This window comes from Enhydra lutris, unplaced genomic scaffold (genome assembly GCF_002288905.1).
Source record: "Enhydra lutris kenyoni isolate GAN:26980312 unplaced genomic scaffold, ASM228890v2 scaffoldscaffold47, whole genome shotgun sequence".
Lineage (NCBI taxonomy): Eukaryota > Metazoa > Chordata > Mammalia > Carnivora > Mustelidae > Enhydra > Enhydra lutris.
Window position 1 is genome coordinate 11,737,139 of NW_019154131.1, and position 14,483 is coordinate 11,751,621.

At 40.8% G+C, this 14,483-nt stretch overlaps 1 protein-coding gene across 1 annotated transcript in view; it reads right to left on the bottom strand.

Annotated features, from left to right (window-relative positions):
• The window catches only part of LOC111156615 (basonuclin 2), a 297,257-nt gene that overhangs the window by 114,850 nt on the left and 167,924 nt on the right, over positions 1 to 14,483 (bottom strand). The window contains exon 4 of the mRNA XM_022517609.1: positions 9,469 to 9,704. Coding sequence (XP_022373317.1) covers positions 9,469 to 9,704 — 236 coding nt within the window. The remainder of the gene's footprint in view (positions 1 to 9,468; positions 9,705 to 14,483) is intronic.

The window sequence follows — 14,483 nt, forward strand, 5'->3', positions numbered from 1 at the left end:
AGCTTCTAGCAACCCACAGAGATGCTCATCTCACTTTCTACTTTTTCATAGCCCTTCATGATTTCACATAGGAGACTATGAAACATAGGTCACTCAAAAGAAACAGATGGCTGACAGGGGCTGGGTCTTGAGAACCTTCCCATGATTCCTTACTAAAGTCACAGATCTCAGTTCCTGGGCAAGCCCTCACCATCCCCTACCTGCTCCTTCAGTCAAATTGGGGGAAACATTAGAAAAGGACATGTAGCTCCAATAAAATGTATGGACAACTAGAAGAATCACGAAGTTTCTGTTGCTCTAGAAACTTACAGGTTGTGAGGAATGGTGAATTGGAAAATGGCTTTACTTATAGAATTAATATTTACTGAACTCTACTATGAATTTAATGAATGATTTCCCTTTATTCTCAAAACTCCAGTGAGGAGGTATCTGCAAAATGTGGCTTAGAGAAACTATGCATTTTTTGCAAGGCTAGAGAGCTAATTAATGGTGGAATTGAGGTCCAAACCTACAGTTCAGGAGCCTTCCACTTCAAACTCAACAAGGAGCTCGTCAGGGTATTGCTCTGGAGACCAGATGGTTTAATCAGTGTCATCCCAGAGAATATCCATTTCAAGTAAATCTGAACTGGTTCTGATCAGATGGCGAGTGGCCAGAGAGCTGTGGGCTCATTTGTTGTTCCTCCCAGGGAACACAAAAACCCTCTCTCCATGTCCCACAGACACAAATTCTATTCTACCAGTTACTGCATTCCATCCTGGAATTTGGTGTGCTATCTATTTCTACTTTGCAAGGGTAAAGGGAGGAATATTTTTAAGCACAAAACATCAAGCTATGTCCTTGGATATAAGGTGTTTATTTTCATTGCTGTTCAAACAGTTAGAGCTTTGGCAAGGGATTCAAAATCCCTATATTCCACTTCCAGTTTTGACCCTGCCTGAGGCCTTCAGCCATGGTAACGTTAAAACCAGGGATAACAGGCTCTGAAACCATCTCTCTAATAAGGAGTCTAAGAGAATTGCTGGGATAATGTCTGTAGAGTGGTCCAAGCACTCTGGAAAGCAGATACTGTAAATATAGGACATTGCTCTGAACCATCTACCTCTTGCATATCCCTGCCAAAGACAGGGGGATCTTGATCATTCATACCTGTGATTTTTCTCTTCTGAAAGAGATTCACATATTGTTGACATAATACAAACACACCTTATGTTATGGTGGTGATAACCCAATCTTTAGTTGGAGTCAAATAATCCCTCCTCTGGGTCAGTACTATGGGTCACCTGTACATTCTTATAATTGTGATCATACAGCCTGCACAAGTGGCTTATGGCGGCTTGGTCCTGCCCAGTGAAGGCTTCCTGAGAGATCTCTTCTGTACTTAGCACACAGTCATTGATTAGTAAAATTTGCTATTTGAAGGACTACCTAAATGAATTTAAACCTAGAACCATTCTTCTTTCTGCTCCAGAAATTTCCTAAAAATCTGTGAGGTCAGCTAATACCCATAAAAAAGGTTGTCTGTTTTAAGTAAGTTTTGCTTTATGCAATGAAGTGAAAGCCCAGATATTCTAACCATTTTAAGAGATTCATCAAGTAGTCATCATTCTGTGCCCAGTGCTTAGAAGAATATTGGAAGAGTTGATGAAATAGAAAAATGCAAGGGTAATAAAATGACTGTCATTTTTGGAATATGCTAATACTTAAAAACGTAAAAAAAGAAAAAGCACACATACATATTCACACACTCACAATATAGAACCCATTAACAAGAGTGCTGTGGGCTAGCCACTGCACTAAGTACTTTATAAATATCATTTCCTTTAACTCTACAAATGAAGAAACTGATGTTCAAATATGTTAAATGGCCTATCTCATGGAACAGAGCTATCAAAAGTTGAAACCAAGATTCATACCCAAGTCTGTCTCATGCCAAGGTCCAAAGCCTTTGTCACCATATTTTACTGCCCCTTACTCATAATCAGGTCTATATCACATAGGTACATATATGCAGGTTTGTGTGCGCATGTATGGACATATGTGCGTCTGTCTTATTTCCAACTGAATAGTAGCTATTCTTTTGGCTGACTGTATGGGAAGGCACTCTGTTCTAAAAGACACAGTGAAATATAAAAAAAAAAAAAAAATCCTGGATTTAAGGCTGTTTTATACACAAAGGTCTTAAATGGCCATGTTGGGAAGAGTCTATATCATCATCCTTTACATCATTATGTTAATCGTTAACATTTACTGGATACTTAGCAAGTGGCACTACTAAAGGCTTTATATGCATCATCTTATTTTATCTTCACAATAAACCGATGAGGTACTGTTAGTATCCTCGCTTTCAAGGTGAGGGAACCAAGGCTTGGGTAGCTAAAGACACAGCCTATTTTTTACACATTTAGTAAGAAATGGAACCAGGATTCAAACCCACGGACCTGCTTTAACACACTACTCTGTTGCTCTAAGCTTGCCTTGTCCAGTTGTATAAAAGAAGGTAGAATTACAGCTAGGCCACCAAACCTGAGTGGGGTACTGATCTGGGCTCCTCCTCCACGGTGGAAAGGTACAGCTGGGAGTGGCTGCTCAGTCCCAGACTACACGTCCTCGCTCCTAAGTGACTACTTAGCCCCATTTAGATGGAAGCTCTGATCAGTGACTTGTAGGAGAAATGACCCACTCTGCTTTCTGACCTGATGAAAACCTTCCACACAGAACCTCTATCCTCTCTCAGCACTGCCACCTGGATGAGGAGCCCGAGGCCCCAGAGAACAGCAGAGCTACAAAACAGCAGAAGCCCTAAGTTGCCGGAGATGTTTGGGGAGGTCAAAGCACCTCGGGGAGGAAAATGTTCCCCAACCAGGAATGCTGACCGATCTCGCTGAGAGAGAAATAAACTCCTGTTGTGTTAGGCCACTAGTATTTCAGGGTTTACTTACTAAAACAATTAGCATTTATCTTATTAACTAAAGTTTAAAATGTATTTATCCTTTTCTAAGCATTTGATCTCTGCAGAGAAACAGGTTTATCTTATTAACCGAAGTTTAAAATGTATTTATCCTTTTCTAAGCATTTAGGGTCTGCAGAGAAACAGGTTTGACACTTGGTGTTTCTCTGCTGTAACCAATCAGAGTTAGGTTTATGCACAGATACAAGTGAAAACAAAAACCAACTTCAGTGGTGGTTTATAATATGTTTTCATCTACATTAGTTCAACTTTTTGCCATTCAAGAGCAAGAGAGGGGGTGCGCCTGGGTGGCTCAGTGGGTTAAAGCCTCTGCCTTCGGCTCAGGTCATGGTCCCAGGGTCCTGGCATGGAGCCCCGCATGGGGCTCTCTGTTCAGCAGGGAGCCTGCTTCCTCCTCTCTCTCTCTGCCTGCCTCTCTGTCTACTGGTGATCTCTGTCAAATAAATAAATAAAATCTTTAAAAAAAAAAAAAAAGAGCAAGAGAGGTAAAAGGGGTTATCTCAGTTTTAAAGTTGAAGAAACTGTGGGAGCACTTGGGTGGCTCAGTCAGTTGAATGTCCGACTCTTGGTTTTGGCTCAGGTCACGTTACCAGGGTTGTGAGATCAAGCCCTGCCTCGGGCTCTGCACTGCGTATGGAGCCTGCTTATGATTCTCTCTCTCCTTCTGTCCCTCCACCACCTTCCATCTCCAAGAAAGAAAGAAAGAAAGAAAGAAGGAAGAAAGAAAAGGAAGAAGAGAAGGATGAGGAGGAAGAAGAAGAAACTGTGGCTGAGAATGGCCAATTTTCCATACTCCCATATATAATTAGTGGCAGTATGGGGACTTTAGCGTAATACTCTCACTCAATGTCCAGTGCCCCTCTACCATCCAACTTGATATCCTTTTATGGACCCGGAAAAGAGCTAGTTCATCTCTGCTCCACCTCCTGCACATGATAAAGTTGAAATCTTGTTGATTAGGTTTTTTAACACTCTTACAAAGGTATGTATTCCTGGAAAGGTTAGTCAAAGAGCAGAATTTACAATGAAGCATTAATGATAAATATCAGATCTGGAGAAAAATTGGGGTTATGGAAATGGGAGAGGAAGGTAATCTGAAACACAGTAGAATATCAAGAAATACCCAGAAAAGGGATTAAAAAAAAAAAAAAAAGATGGACTAATTTCACTAAGATCATGTGGATAAAACCTGTCACTGAATGCCAAGAGTCATCTTAACTGTCTTTCCAGTTCAAGATTCTCAGGCCTTCTCTGTTCCCTACAATGCGCTCCTCTGATAATACAAGGCCCTCACAGATTATATTCTGGAAAGACATCTTGGTTGTCTTAAAACAACAACAAAAAATAAATATTCCACACAGAATCAGAGACCTGAGTTCAAATCAGATTTCAAACTTTTCTCCCTCTGATATTTGGAAGCACTATTATGTATCAAGCTGGGTAGGGTTGGGTTATAGTGGTGAGCAAGAGATAAGGGGTTCTTATCCTCAGGAAGCTTATAGTGCATCAACTGTGCCAATTAATAGCTTCTGTGATCATGGGAAAGTCATTCAATCTCTTTGAATTTCAACTACTCCGAATGTTAATTCACTGGCAATATCTACAAGAGAATGGTATATAAGAGGATTCAAAGAGCTAACATATGTGAACTTGCTCCGAGAAGGGCTGTTTAAATACAAGTGTTTGCTGAATATTGACGTTTTCTACCACATGGATACCACAAAACACTTGTTCTACACAGACCACTAGCTAGGGCGTGTGGGAGCCTTTGTTTCTCTTCCTACTGCCCTCAGGAGCCCATGTGTCCTTACAGTACCTATGAAGCCTGAGAAAAGACTACAAGCCCTTGGACCAACTAGTTACCGCATATTCCATGAGTTTCATGGTGAAACATCAAGCTATACCAAGTGAAGCAGGTTTCTTTACACATTCATTTAACAAATATTTATTAAGTGCCTTCCCTTTGTGGCATTCCCTAGTGAGGAAGCCAAGAAGAAAACCATTTTAACAGTTGACTTAATTGATTGATTTTAAATTGGATTGGAGTTTGAGGGAAACAGTCTTGAGGTAGAGCCACACAAGGAAAGACTTACTTACACTGGTTAACCTGGACAGAAAAGGTCTCTGCAAAAGAGTGGGACTTTAGCTGACACCTAAAGAACAAGAAACTGCCTATCTGTAGAGAGGAGAAGGAGTGTCCAGGCAGAAGAACCCATTTATGAGAATGCCCCAAGTTGAGGAAGAGTTCTGAGAAGGTTGACAGGAAAAGGCTATGAAATGGAAAGGGTTTGTGGAGTCATTTACCTACTCTCATAAACCACTTATTTCAGAACTTCTCAGAGTCTTTATGCTGATGTGTACCTTGATGCTCCATCAGAAGGATCCTGAGTGTAGTTCCTCCCAAATCTGATGTCAGACCTCTGGAAGACTAGTGCCCCCAGAATACTCTGGGAAATAATCTCTTAAAGTGTTGATAGTTCTATTAGTTCTGATTGTTTCAAGACACAGGTGGTTTGAAATGTGCACCCCCCCCACCTGCCCTCTCACAAGGCTGCTGATACCTTAGCTAATTATTCGGAGTGTCTGATATGGTTCTCTGAATTCTGGCAGGACTCATTTACAAAGCACGAGATTTCCATAAGTGGACTGGTATATGAGCCCTGGCAAGTCAGATACACATTCAAACTGAAAAATGACTGTGTGAAAACCTGATTTTTAAATGATTAAATTCAAATTAATTAAATTCAAATTTAAATGATTAAATTCAACAGCATTATTTCTATCCTCTTATACCCTAAGTCAAAGGCAGGGAAAATGGGGAAAGGACAGAACATTGCTTTTATATATTGTCAATAAATGTACCATGCAATATAAACTTGAAAAAAGAATTACTCTTTGGCAGCAGGAAAAACATCTTATGTTCCTTTAGATTTTAGCATCTAACTGCCTATTTTCTTTTTCTGCTGTTTTGTGGGAAAAAACCTAAAACTTACCTCACTTTTTCTGTACTTTATGAATGAACACTCTAATTGCCACATAGGAGAATGCTGGGTTTTCTACCTTTAAGATGTTACCTGGATTCTAAAATCACTGTGGTCCCAGTTCTGCTATACGTTTTACACCTAGCTGGCTCACTTACAAATTACATGGATAATTACAGAAGTGAAAAAGCCATTTTTACCAAAACAGCACAGGATTCTTGAAAGATATTGCTAGTCTTTTAAATGAATCTGGGCCATCACTATCACCTCCTTCTTTCCTTTTAATAACCTCCTCAGACACGCTCCTCTTTTCCCTTACATCCAAAAATTCAAAATCAGATCAGACACCTGCTATTCTTCCACATTCAAAACTATCTCTGAAACCAGCAGTAGCTGTGTATACATAAGGGATGGAGGTTTAGGCCCAGAGAGAGTTAAATTAATATCCTGGCTTCACCAGTTCAACTTACCGTACATCTTCATTTGCCCAGTAACACAATCTATAGCCAACTGCTAACCAAGTCAATATGTGGTAAGACTAACAGCCACCCTAACTTGCCTTGATAATTATTCTCCTTTAACTGACATAATATTCAATATACTGTTGTTGAGAGCAATAATGCTAAAATTGATGCCTTGAGGGCTACAAGACAATTGAGTTTTAGCCAGATAGAACGACTTGTATGCTAACAGTGCATTACAGGGTTCCACAACCTTTGGACACACCGTTTACATCTTCCTTGCATGAAAATGTTACATATAATTATATTCAAAGTCATTTGTGTATACCTTATCATTACTACATATAATTTTTAAAATACTGGCCAATAACCAAATCACATTGCTTTAGAGGAAAAGGGTTTATTTCTATGGCCTATTTCTTGTTTTTTGAGTTTTTTTTTTTTTTTAAAACAAAATGAGCATTTCCTCACTACACCGCTCTGTGTCCTTCAACCTCTTGCTTTTTCCCTAAACCAAGAACCATTTTCACAAGAAAGAAACAGATGATAAATGCTAAGGAACAAAAAGCATCATTTAAGTAAAATCTATTTTACATCAATCCTATCAATAAAACAAGACAGAAACTAAACCTAGTATTCTTCTAATGTAAAAATCATCTATGATTTTCTCAAAATGTCAATTCTAGGCCCTGAATGGAGAAGCAGATTTTATTAAGTTTAGGCTTTGTCAAAATCTATATTAAGTTAATAAAAATTAATTATAACTTAAGCATCACAATAAATGACAGAATTTTTCATATGTAATATTTCACCCTAAAATAAGAGACTTTATAATTTTAAGTTCACGGTTTTGCTGAATTTTCCTCTTATATTTAATTTCTCTTGTGATTTTGTATTGTTAAAGCCTGGGCCCTCACACAAAAAGAAATATGGAGTACATTTCAAAGTACATTTTCTATGCATGCCTTAGAGATAGGCTGAAACAGAGAAAAGTTAACACTTAAATAATAATTTCAAGTAAAACAAAGAACAGGTACTGGTCAAGGCAAAACATCAGGACTGTATCACAGAACAACCCACAGGTTACAGATTTATTGCCATCAAAATGCTACAGTGAACTGGGTTGTTAAGAGGGTAACTAATCAGTCATGCACACATCTGTTTGGACAGGAAGATACCATGCGTCTGCTCCAGACAGCTCAGGCAAAAACATACACATAGAACTGAAACACAGCACTGATGACAGAACTAAGCACCAGAGTGGAAGGGGTAAAGGTAGTACTAGACTGGGGCGTACTATCACAGGTTTTGAATAAAGAGTGCTTAGTCACTAACAGTGACTGTTCACGCTAACGGTTCTGTTCAAATATGTGCAAGAGCTTTATTCCCTTCTGTAGAGTAAGAGCTATCCCAAATGGATATCAATAATTACTCTGTGGAAACGGATGTAGAAGGATGTGGCACCATATCTATTCCAGGCCAGTATGAGCAGGTACCATGCTTTATTTTTCCTGGCCTCTTCCTTCTGGACCTCATGCCCCCTCAGGTCCCCTGACCACCCAGGACTTAACTTTCCACTCACCCCACGAAATGCCCCCATCCTGAGGCAAATGAGATAATGCTTGTGAAAGTCTTCTATAAACTAAAAACGTAATATATAATTATTCCTATTATCATCATCATCTTGTCTTCTGAGGGCCAAATTCTCTGTGCCTTCCAAGCTGACACCTCACTAAACTAAGCAATGATTCAACGCCGACCAAAGCAGTCATAGGAGCAGACGGGTCCTTCCACCGTCGTGTCTCTCTCTCCTTCCTGTCATCACACCCCTCTGCTCTCCTGCCCTGGCTAACACCTGGAGGTACCACATAGGAGAATGACAGGAATGTATGTGTTTTTATGCCAGGTTAAAGCAAGGGGGAGATGTGAGGCCCTCCACTCATCACATACCAAGCTGGCAGCCAAAACCTTGCACATAACACACGGTTATTCGGGAGAATAAACAAGGCTGGCAGAGCCAAAAGCAGGGTTTTTTTTTTTGTTTTGTTTTGTTTTTTGAAGGGGGTCAATTCTCCTGGTATTATTCCCACAAGAAATTTTAAAAATCACTTCAGATTCTACCTTCTCCAACTGTGATCTCCTTTGGCAGGAGGGAGTACTTCTTCATCGTCCAGTGTAGTCTTTTTGGATCCTGGGGTCTCCCAACATGCTGTTTTCAACATTTACCCTTCAAGGGTCGTAGGAAGACAGATGGCCATAAAAACATTTCAGAGGCAAAGTACACAATGCAAAGCGACTCATGACATACTGCAAAAAATGACGAAAAATGCAGGGAGGCTGGGGTGGGGGGAAGTGGAGGCTGCAGGCCTCCAGGAGAAGTCTTAAGACCCTTACCAGGTCGCAAGTACCACTGATAACAAAGAAGAAGCTCAGGTTGGAAGAGCAGGTGTTGTGAAAGCCAATTCTACAACCATGTCTGTGTTTTGGAATGTGGAGGTTTACTGGTTACAAAAGCAGAGAGTTTACAGAGGTTATGGTTCTTTTGATTCAGATGAAGAAGCAATAATTAGGGCACACAGACAACCAAAAAAACAAAACAAAACCAAAAAAAAAAAAAACATTAAACCTACAAATACGGTGCAAGCAAAAGCCCTACTAAACCCAGAAGAAATGTAATCTCAGATTTTCACAAACACGTCACCCACCTCCAAGAGCCCTTCCCTTCAGTGGGGCTACAATGAGACTTGCTGGAGAAGCAGGAGGCCCACGTTGTAGGGAGAGAGAGAGCTGAGTTTAAAAAGATGCAAACAGCAATGCTAGGCAACAGGCCACTTGTTCCTTTCTACCATCCACCCCTGAGGCCCAGTGCCAGCCTGCTGGGACACAGTTCCTTCTTTCCAGCTCTCTGACAAGCCTGCCGAAGGGACCACCTTAATCAGAAGAGCGTGTGCACACCCAGGCCTGTGAGGGGCAGGAAAGAGACCAGGTTGGCGAGGCTTCTCCCTCAACCCGTCCCGGAGCTGGCGGGACACCAGCGGCGCCATCCTCCCCCTACCTGAAGGATGTACCCCCGGACGTAGTCCCGCAGCGTCCAGCCCAGACCATGCAGTATGTGCAGCACCTCCTCCTGCTTCAGGACACTGAAGAGACGGTCCAGCAGGATCTTTAGCCGCACGGGCACCGCCTGCGTCCCGTAGAGCATCAGGCTGCTGATGTCGAACACCACGTTGGACTGCACGATTTCCACCTGGGTGGGGTGGTACAGGTGCTGCGTGCTGAGCTTATCCAAGGCTGTGGTGGTCCCACCAGAGTTCCAGAGGTGGGCAGGAATACAGACATGGAGGGAAAGGGCAGAGACAAAGTAGAAACAAGTCACTGGATGTCATCAGGGTTCCATTTCCACAGATGGATCATGCCTACAGATATTTAAGTGAGATTTTGCAATAGAAACAGTTCTCGTCCCACCTCCTCCCTGCTTTTGCCTTTTCCTTTTGATTTGGTATATCTATAAATTACAGACAACAGCAAATACAAAACACATTCGACTTTCAGAAAGATAGCCCCTGAGGATGCTTCTCAATGCGTGAAAACCTGACGAATTTAATTTGCCAACTGAACTATAGCTCAGCCCAAATTGCCATGGTGTCCTCCATCCCCCTTCCCTCAACAAAAAGAGAGGGACAAACAATTCTGGACTCCTGCCATAAGCATAGGCCGAACCAATATCAGTTTTCTGAATAAGACTCACCCCTTATCATACTTGAACGGTTTAAAGAGGAAGAGGAGCATGCTTTTTAGACTACAGGGTTAAAAAACCCCATGTGAGGGGATAAAGGCTCGTAATGTAACTCAAGTGAAATTAGCAAGCAGGGATTATCCCAAGAGGTAGTTCTTCCAACTCTCCCTCTTGTTATTTACCTGTTAGTTTAATGTTCACTGGCCTGTTCAAGAAAAAAGAATTCATGGTGTAACTTGGTCACTTTTTATAAACAGCTCTGACAAGGGTTTAGTATCAGATGAAAATAGGCAAAAAATGACAAACATCAAAGTGGAAGAATTTCTGTGTATTTCAGGGGTGTTACCTCAGTACAGAAAACTGAGGATGACCATCCTCCTAGTAAACACTTCAGGCCTTTTTCTCCTCAAGTCTAAGAAGTTACATCTAGATCTAAAAGCCAAGATAAGGTCATACATTCTAGTCCCCATCCTTATCTGAGCTCCTGGGAACCCTGCTGCAGATAATGTAATTACATTTTTCCTCAGTTTCTCTACAGTGAACAATTAAGATAACATTGTCTCATCCACAAGGCTCAAAGAGATGCTGCAAAGATTAATGGGATAATGAGTGAGAGGTGCTTTGAACTCGTTAAGAGAGCACAAAAGCCTTAGATCAACTGTCAGAATTATACACAGATAACCTTCCAGAGATTAAAAAAGATAAACATGTGTGCCTGAAAGATGGTCATCTAATCTCATAAGTCAGGCAAATGGGTATCAGACAACAACCAGGCTCAAATCGTAACTACACCTGAGAGCGCCCAAGGTTTTTGCAAGTTCTAAAGGCACTGCCTGGCTTTCTCAACCTCTCTTCCCAGCACTGCAGACCCTCACAGAATAGACTCCTGTACCTGCGCAGTCTGAGCAACTCCCGTTTGAAGATGCCCGTATTTCTGCATATTAATGCAGGTATTTAAAAGTACACGCACACACACACTTTTTTTTAGTATTTCAAATGTATTTTTTCAGGGTTCCTCCTCCACTCTCGTTTCCTCCTGACTTGTGGTCACCAGAGAGTTCATGTACTCTTGATAAATTGCTTTCTTACATCCACAGTGTAAAGGCCCTTATCATTTACCCGCTGGCTTCATTCAACACATTTACTCCCAGGAATACTTTGTCAAAGAGTTCGGGTTTCCTCATACTTCATTTCTTGTAGCTGATTTGTCTGATCTTTCCTATTCTAGTGGTTAAGTCAACTTTGAATAAATAGCTTTAAAAATTAATTTAACGTTTGGGAAAGATAAGGGATTCACAAGCCTAGGGATTGAAGTCTTCTCTCATTCCATGGGGCATTTACACTGCAAAAATGTAGGAATGGGGTATTATTATCCCTGTTCTTCTTCAAGTAGAGCCTTACTACTCAGCCTTCTTATGGGTAAGCTGCTCTGCTTACAGAATCCAGTGACCAGGTCAGGGGAAATCTGCTCCTCTCTCATTTCCCTTCATCTACCCCTCCAGGTCTGCATCAAACACTTCTTCACCAACTATACTGCTATCACGACAAAACAGGAAATGAAGAGGGGACAAAAGAGGGGGAAAAAGAGGGGAAAAAAGATGATACCAAGTCTCGATTTCTGTTCCCATGTTTGGTGCCTACAGCCATGCATTAAGTACACACAGGTGTGTGTACCTATGTGTTCGAGGGCTGGTTGGAAAGCTGTCACCCTCTCCCTCCTGCTCCTCAAAAAAAGGCTGGCAGTTTAAGGAGGGAAAGAGGACTAAAGTGTTTAGGCTCCAGAAACAAAGAGAAGTTGTTCAGACAACTGAAAGAGCACAAGTGGAAAGGTAAAGCAAAAACATTTCCCTAGATATGCTTTTGAGAACAACAGAGAGTAAGAATATACCTGATTTTTCTTCATAAATATACCATGTCAAAAAGGAGAAATACTGTTATAGCCACATAAATACATGGCAGGGATCAACAACTTTTTCTGTAAAATGCCAGACAGTAAATATTTTAGGTCTGTGGATCAAACGTTCTGTTTCACAGGTACTCACTTCTGCTGTTACAGAGGGAGAGCAGATAAGACTTAAACTAATGGGCGTGTTGGCATTCCAATAAAACTTTATTTACATAAATAGGCACCTGGCCACATTTATACTGATATGGAGGATGAAAGGGTAGCCCAGATATTTAAAGAAAGTCAACAGTAGATAAGGGAAAAAACCTGAGTGTGATTTAAGCAGCAATTATCTAGGAGATGAGTCTCAGACAAAGGACTGAAAAATTAAACTGTCCAGTTTGCAGGTGTCAACTACAAATTTCAACATGTACACATCATCAAAGATTATGATCTGTCAAATTTCTTGAATGTATCAAAATTTTCTGCCTTACGACTGCTGGATCATACTAAGTCACCAAGTTGTCGACAACTTTTGGGGATGTTGCCTAGGTGGGCAAAGGTTAAGTGGCAATTTTTTAAGTTATCCTAATAATGGTGAACTGAGTCTGCCTCATGTCATGATCTTCCTATATCTGACTGTGGAGGACGGAAGTCTGAGTCTTAGTGGGGTTAGGAATATGAGTTGGGTCAATGGGGTGAATAAAATGTAGGGCAAGAACTTGTTCAGCTGAATGGAGTGAGAAAAGAGGGTCACCTACCTTTATACTTTATGGGTCTAACCATCTTAAATTGCTCTATACCAATGGTATTCCCCAAATTTCATTTTCAAATAAAATCTTAAGAAAAACTGGGTATAAAAACATATAAAAGTAAAACTATTCTTGATGAAGCTGGAGTGCGTGTGGATTAGAGAACTTTTAATAATTTGTCATTCTCTTCTTCCATTCAACTTGTTTAAGCTGGGACTCCTAGAGTTGCTGGAAGCACAGTGCAAAAAAAAAAAAAAAAAAAGCACTTTTCTATACAATAAAATGACATCAACTGCTCTGCCTGCTTTACATCTATTCCCCTTCAATCTGGTACCAGAAATTTGATTTCCCTTTGGGGAGTCACTCTTCCCCTACACACAGTATCAATTATTTCGCAGACCAGAATGTTGTGTTCCTTGAGTCAGGTCTGGAAACCAGGATATCTCAGCCCCTGGCACAGCACCTGGTTCAAGAATGGGCAAGTGACCTAAGTCTGCATGGAGAGGCTGACTCTAGGATTTTGGTTAGAACTACTGGGAAGTCTTCTCTTTCCTGGAAATTTGCAGCCAATCTACATGCTTGAGAATGAGAATCACATGGAAGTCCATCAGGCTGCAAGATGGTCTTAGACCAAGTACTGATAATAACGATTTGATTCAGAAGACACAGATATGGCAATGTTAAGGCCGGAATTTTCAGTTACATGAGCCAAAGAAATCTCTCCTCACTCTCCTTTTTTATGTCTGCCTGAAGCAGGATTCCATAATTTGTACCTAAAGGAGGCTTAACTAAGACAACCACTTTTGGGGGTACTTTTCCAGCTACATCCCATGTAATTTCAAAGCAGCTATCAGTGGTTCAACTAAAACTATGTTAGTTCCAGACCCAATGCTACTCACAATTTATCCGATGACTAGAAATAGGGTGTCCTTAACAATTTCCTATCTTACACAACTTTACAAAGGGTAATGGATACCATCAACATTATTAGATTAAAAAAAATGGTGTGTTGGGGGGCTGATAAATAAATTGACCATTTAAGTACTAACTAAAAGTCAGGCATCATTCTAGGGGGTTACAATGATCTCCTCTAATCCTTCAAAAAAATTAAAAACACACAGAATTACTCTTATTGCGTGTTCCAAGATCACAGGCTCAATGAAATAAGGTAACTGGCCTAAGGTCACTTAGTTATTTCTCCCAAGAAAATTCTGTTTCCACCACATGTTCAGATAAACAGTAAGTCTGGAAACTTGCAAGTCTTCATCATGTTGGAAGACCCTCACTCCCAGCAATCTGGGCTTCTTGCCATCCCTCTGCTGAAGCAAGCATTTCAAAGGTCACCGACACCTGCTTTACTGTGAAATCCAAAAGCTTTTCCCTTCATTGTTCTCCATGACCTCTTCACAGCAGCTGACCTTACTGATCACCACTCCTCCTGTAACGCTCTTTTCCTTCATTCATGCATACATTCATTTATTCACCTGCACTATTAACTCAACAGCAACGTAGGAGCTGCACGCAGAAGCTAAAGTAATTTATGTTGTGGCCTCCACCTTCAAAAGGAGACAGACACAACCAGTATAAATGCTATAAAAGAGATTTGATAAAGTACTGTAGGGTAACTGCCAGGAAGGCACAGTCTTACAAGATAACTAGGAATTCAGCAAGTGAGAAAGGAGGAGCACAGTCTAGGT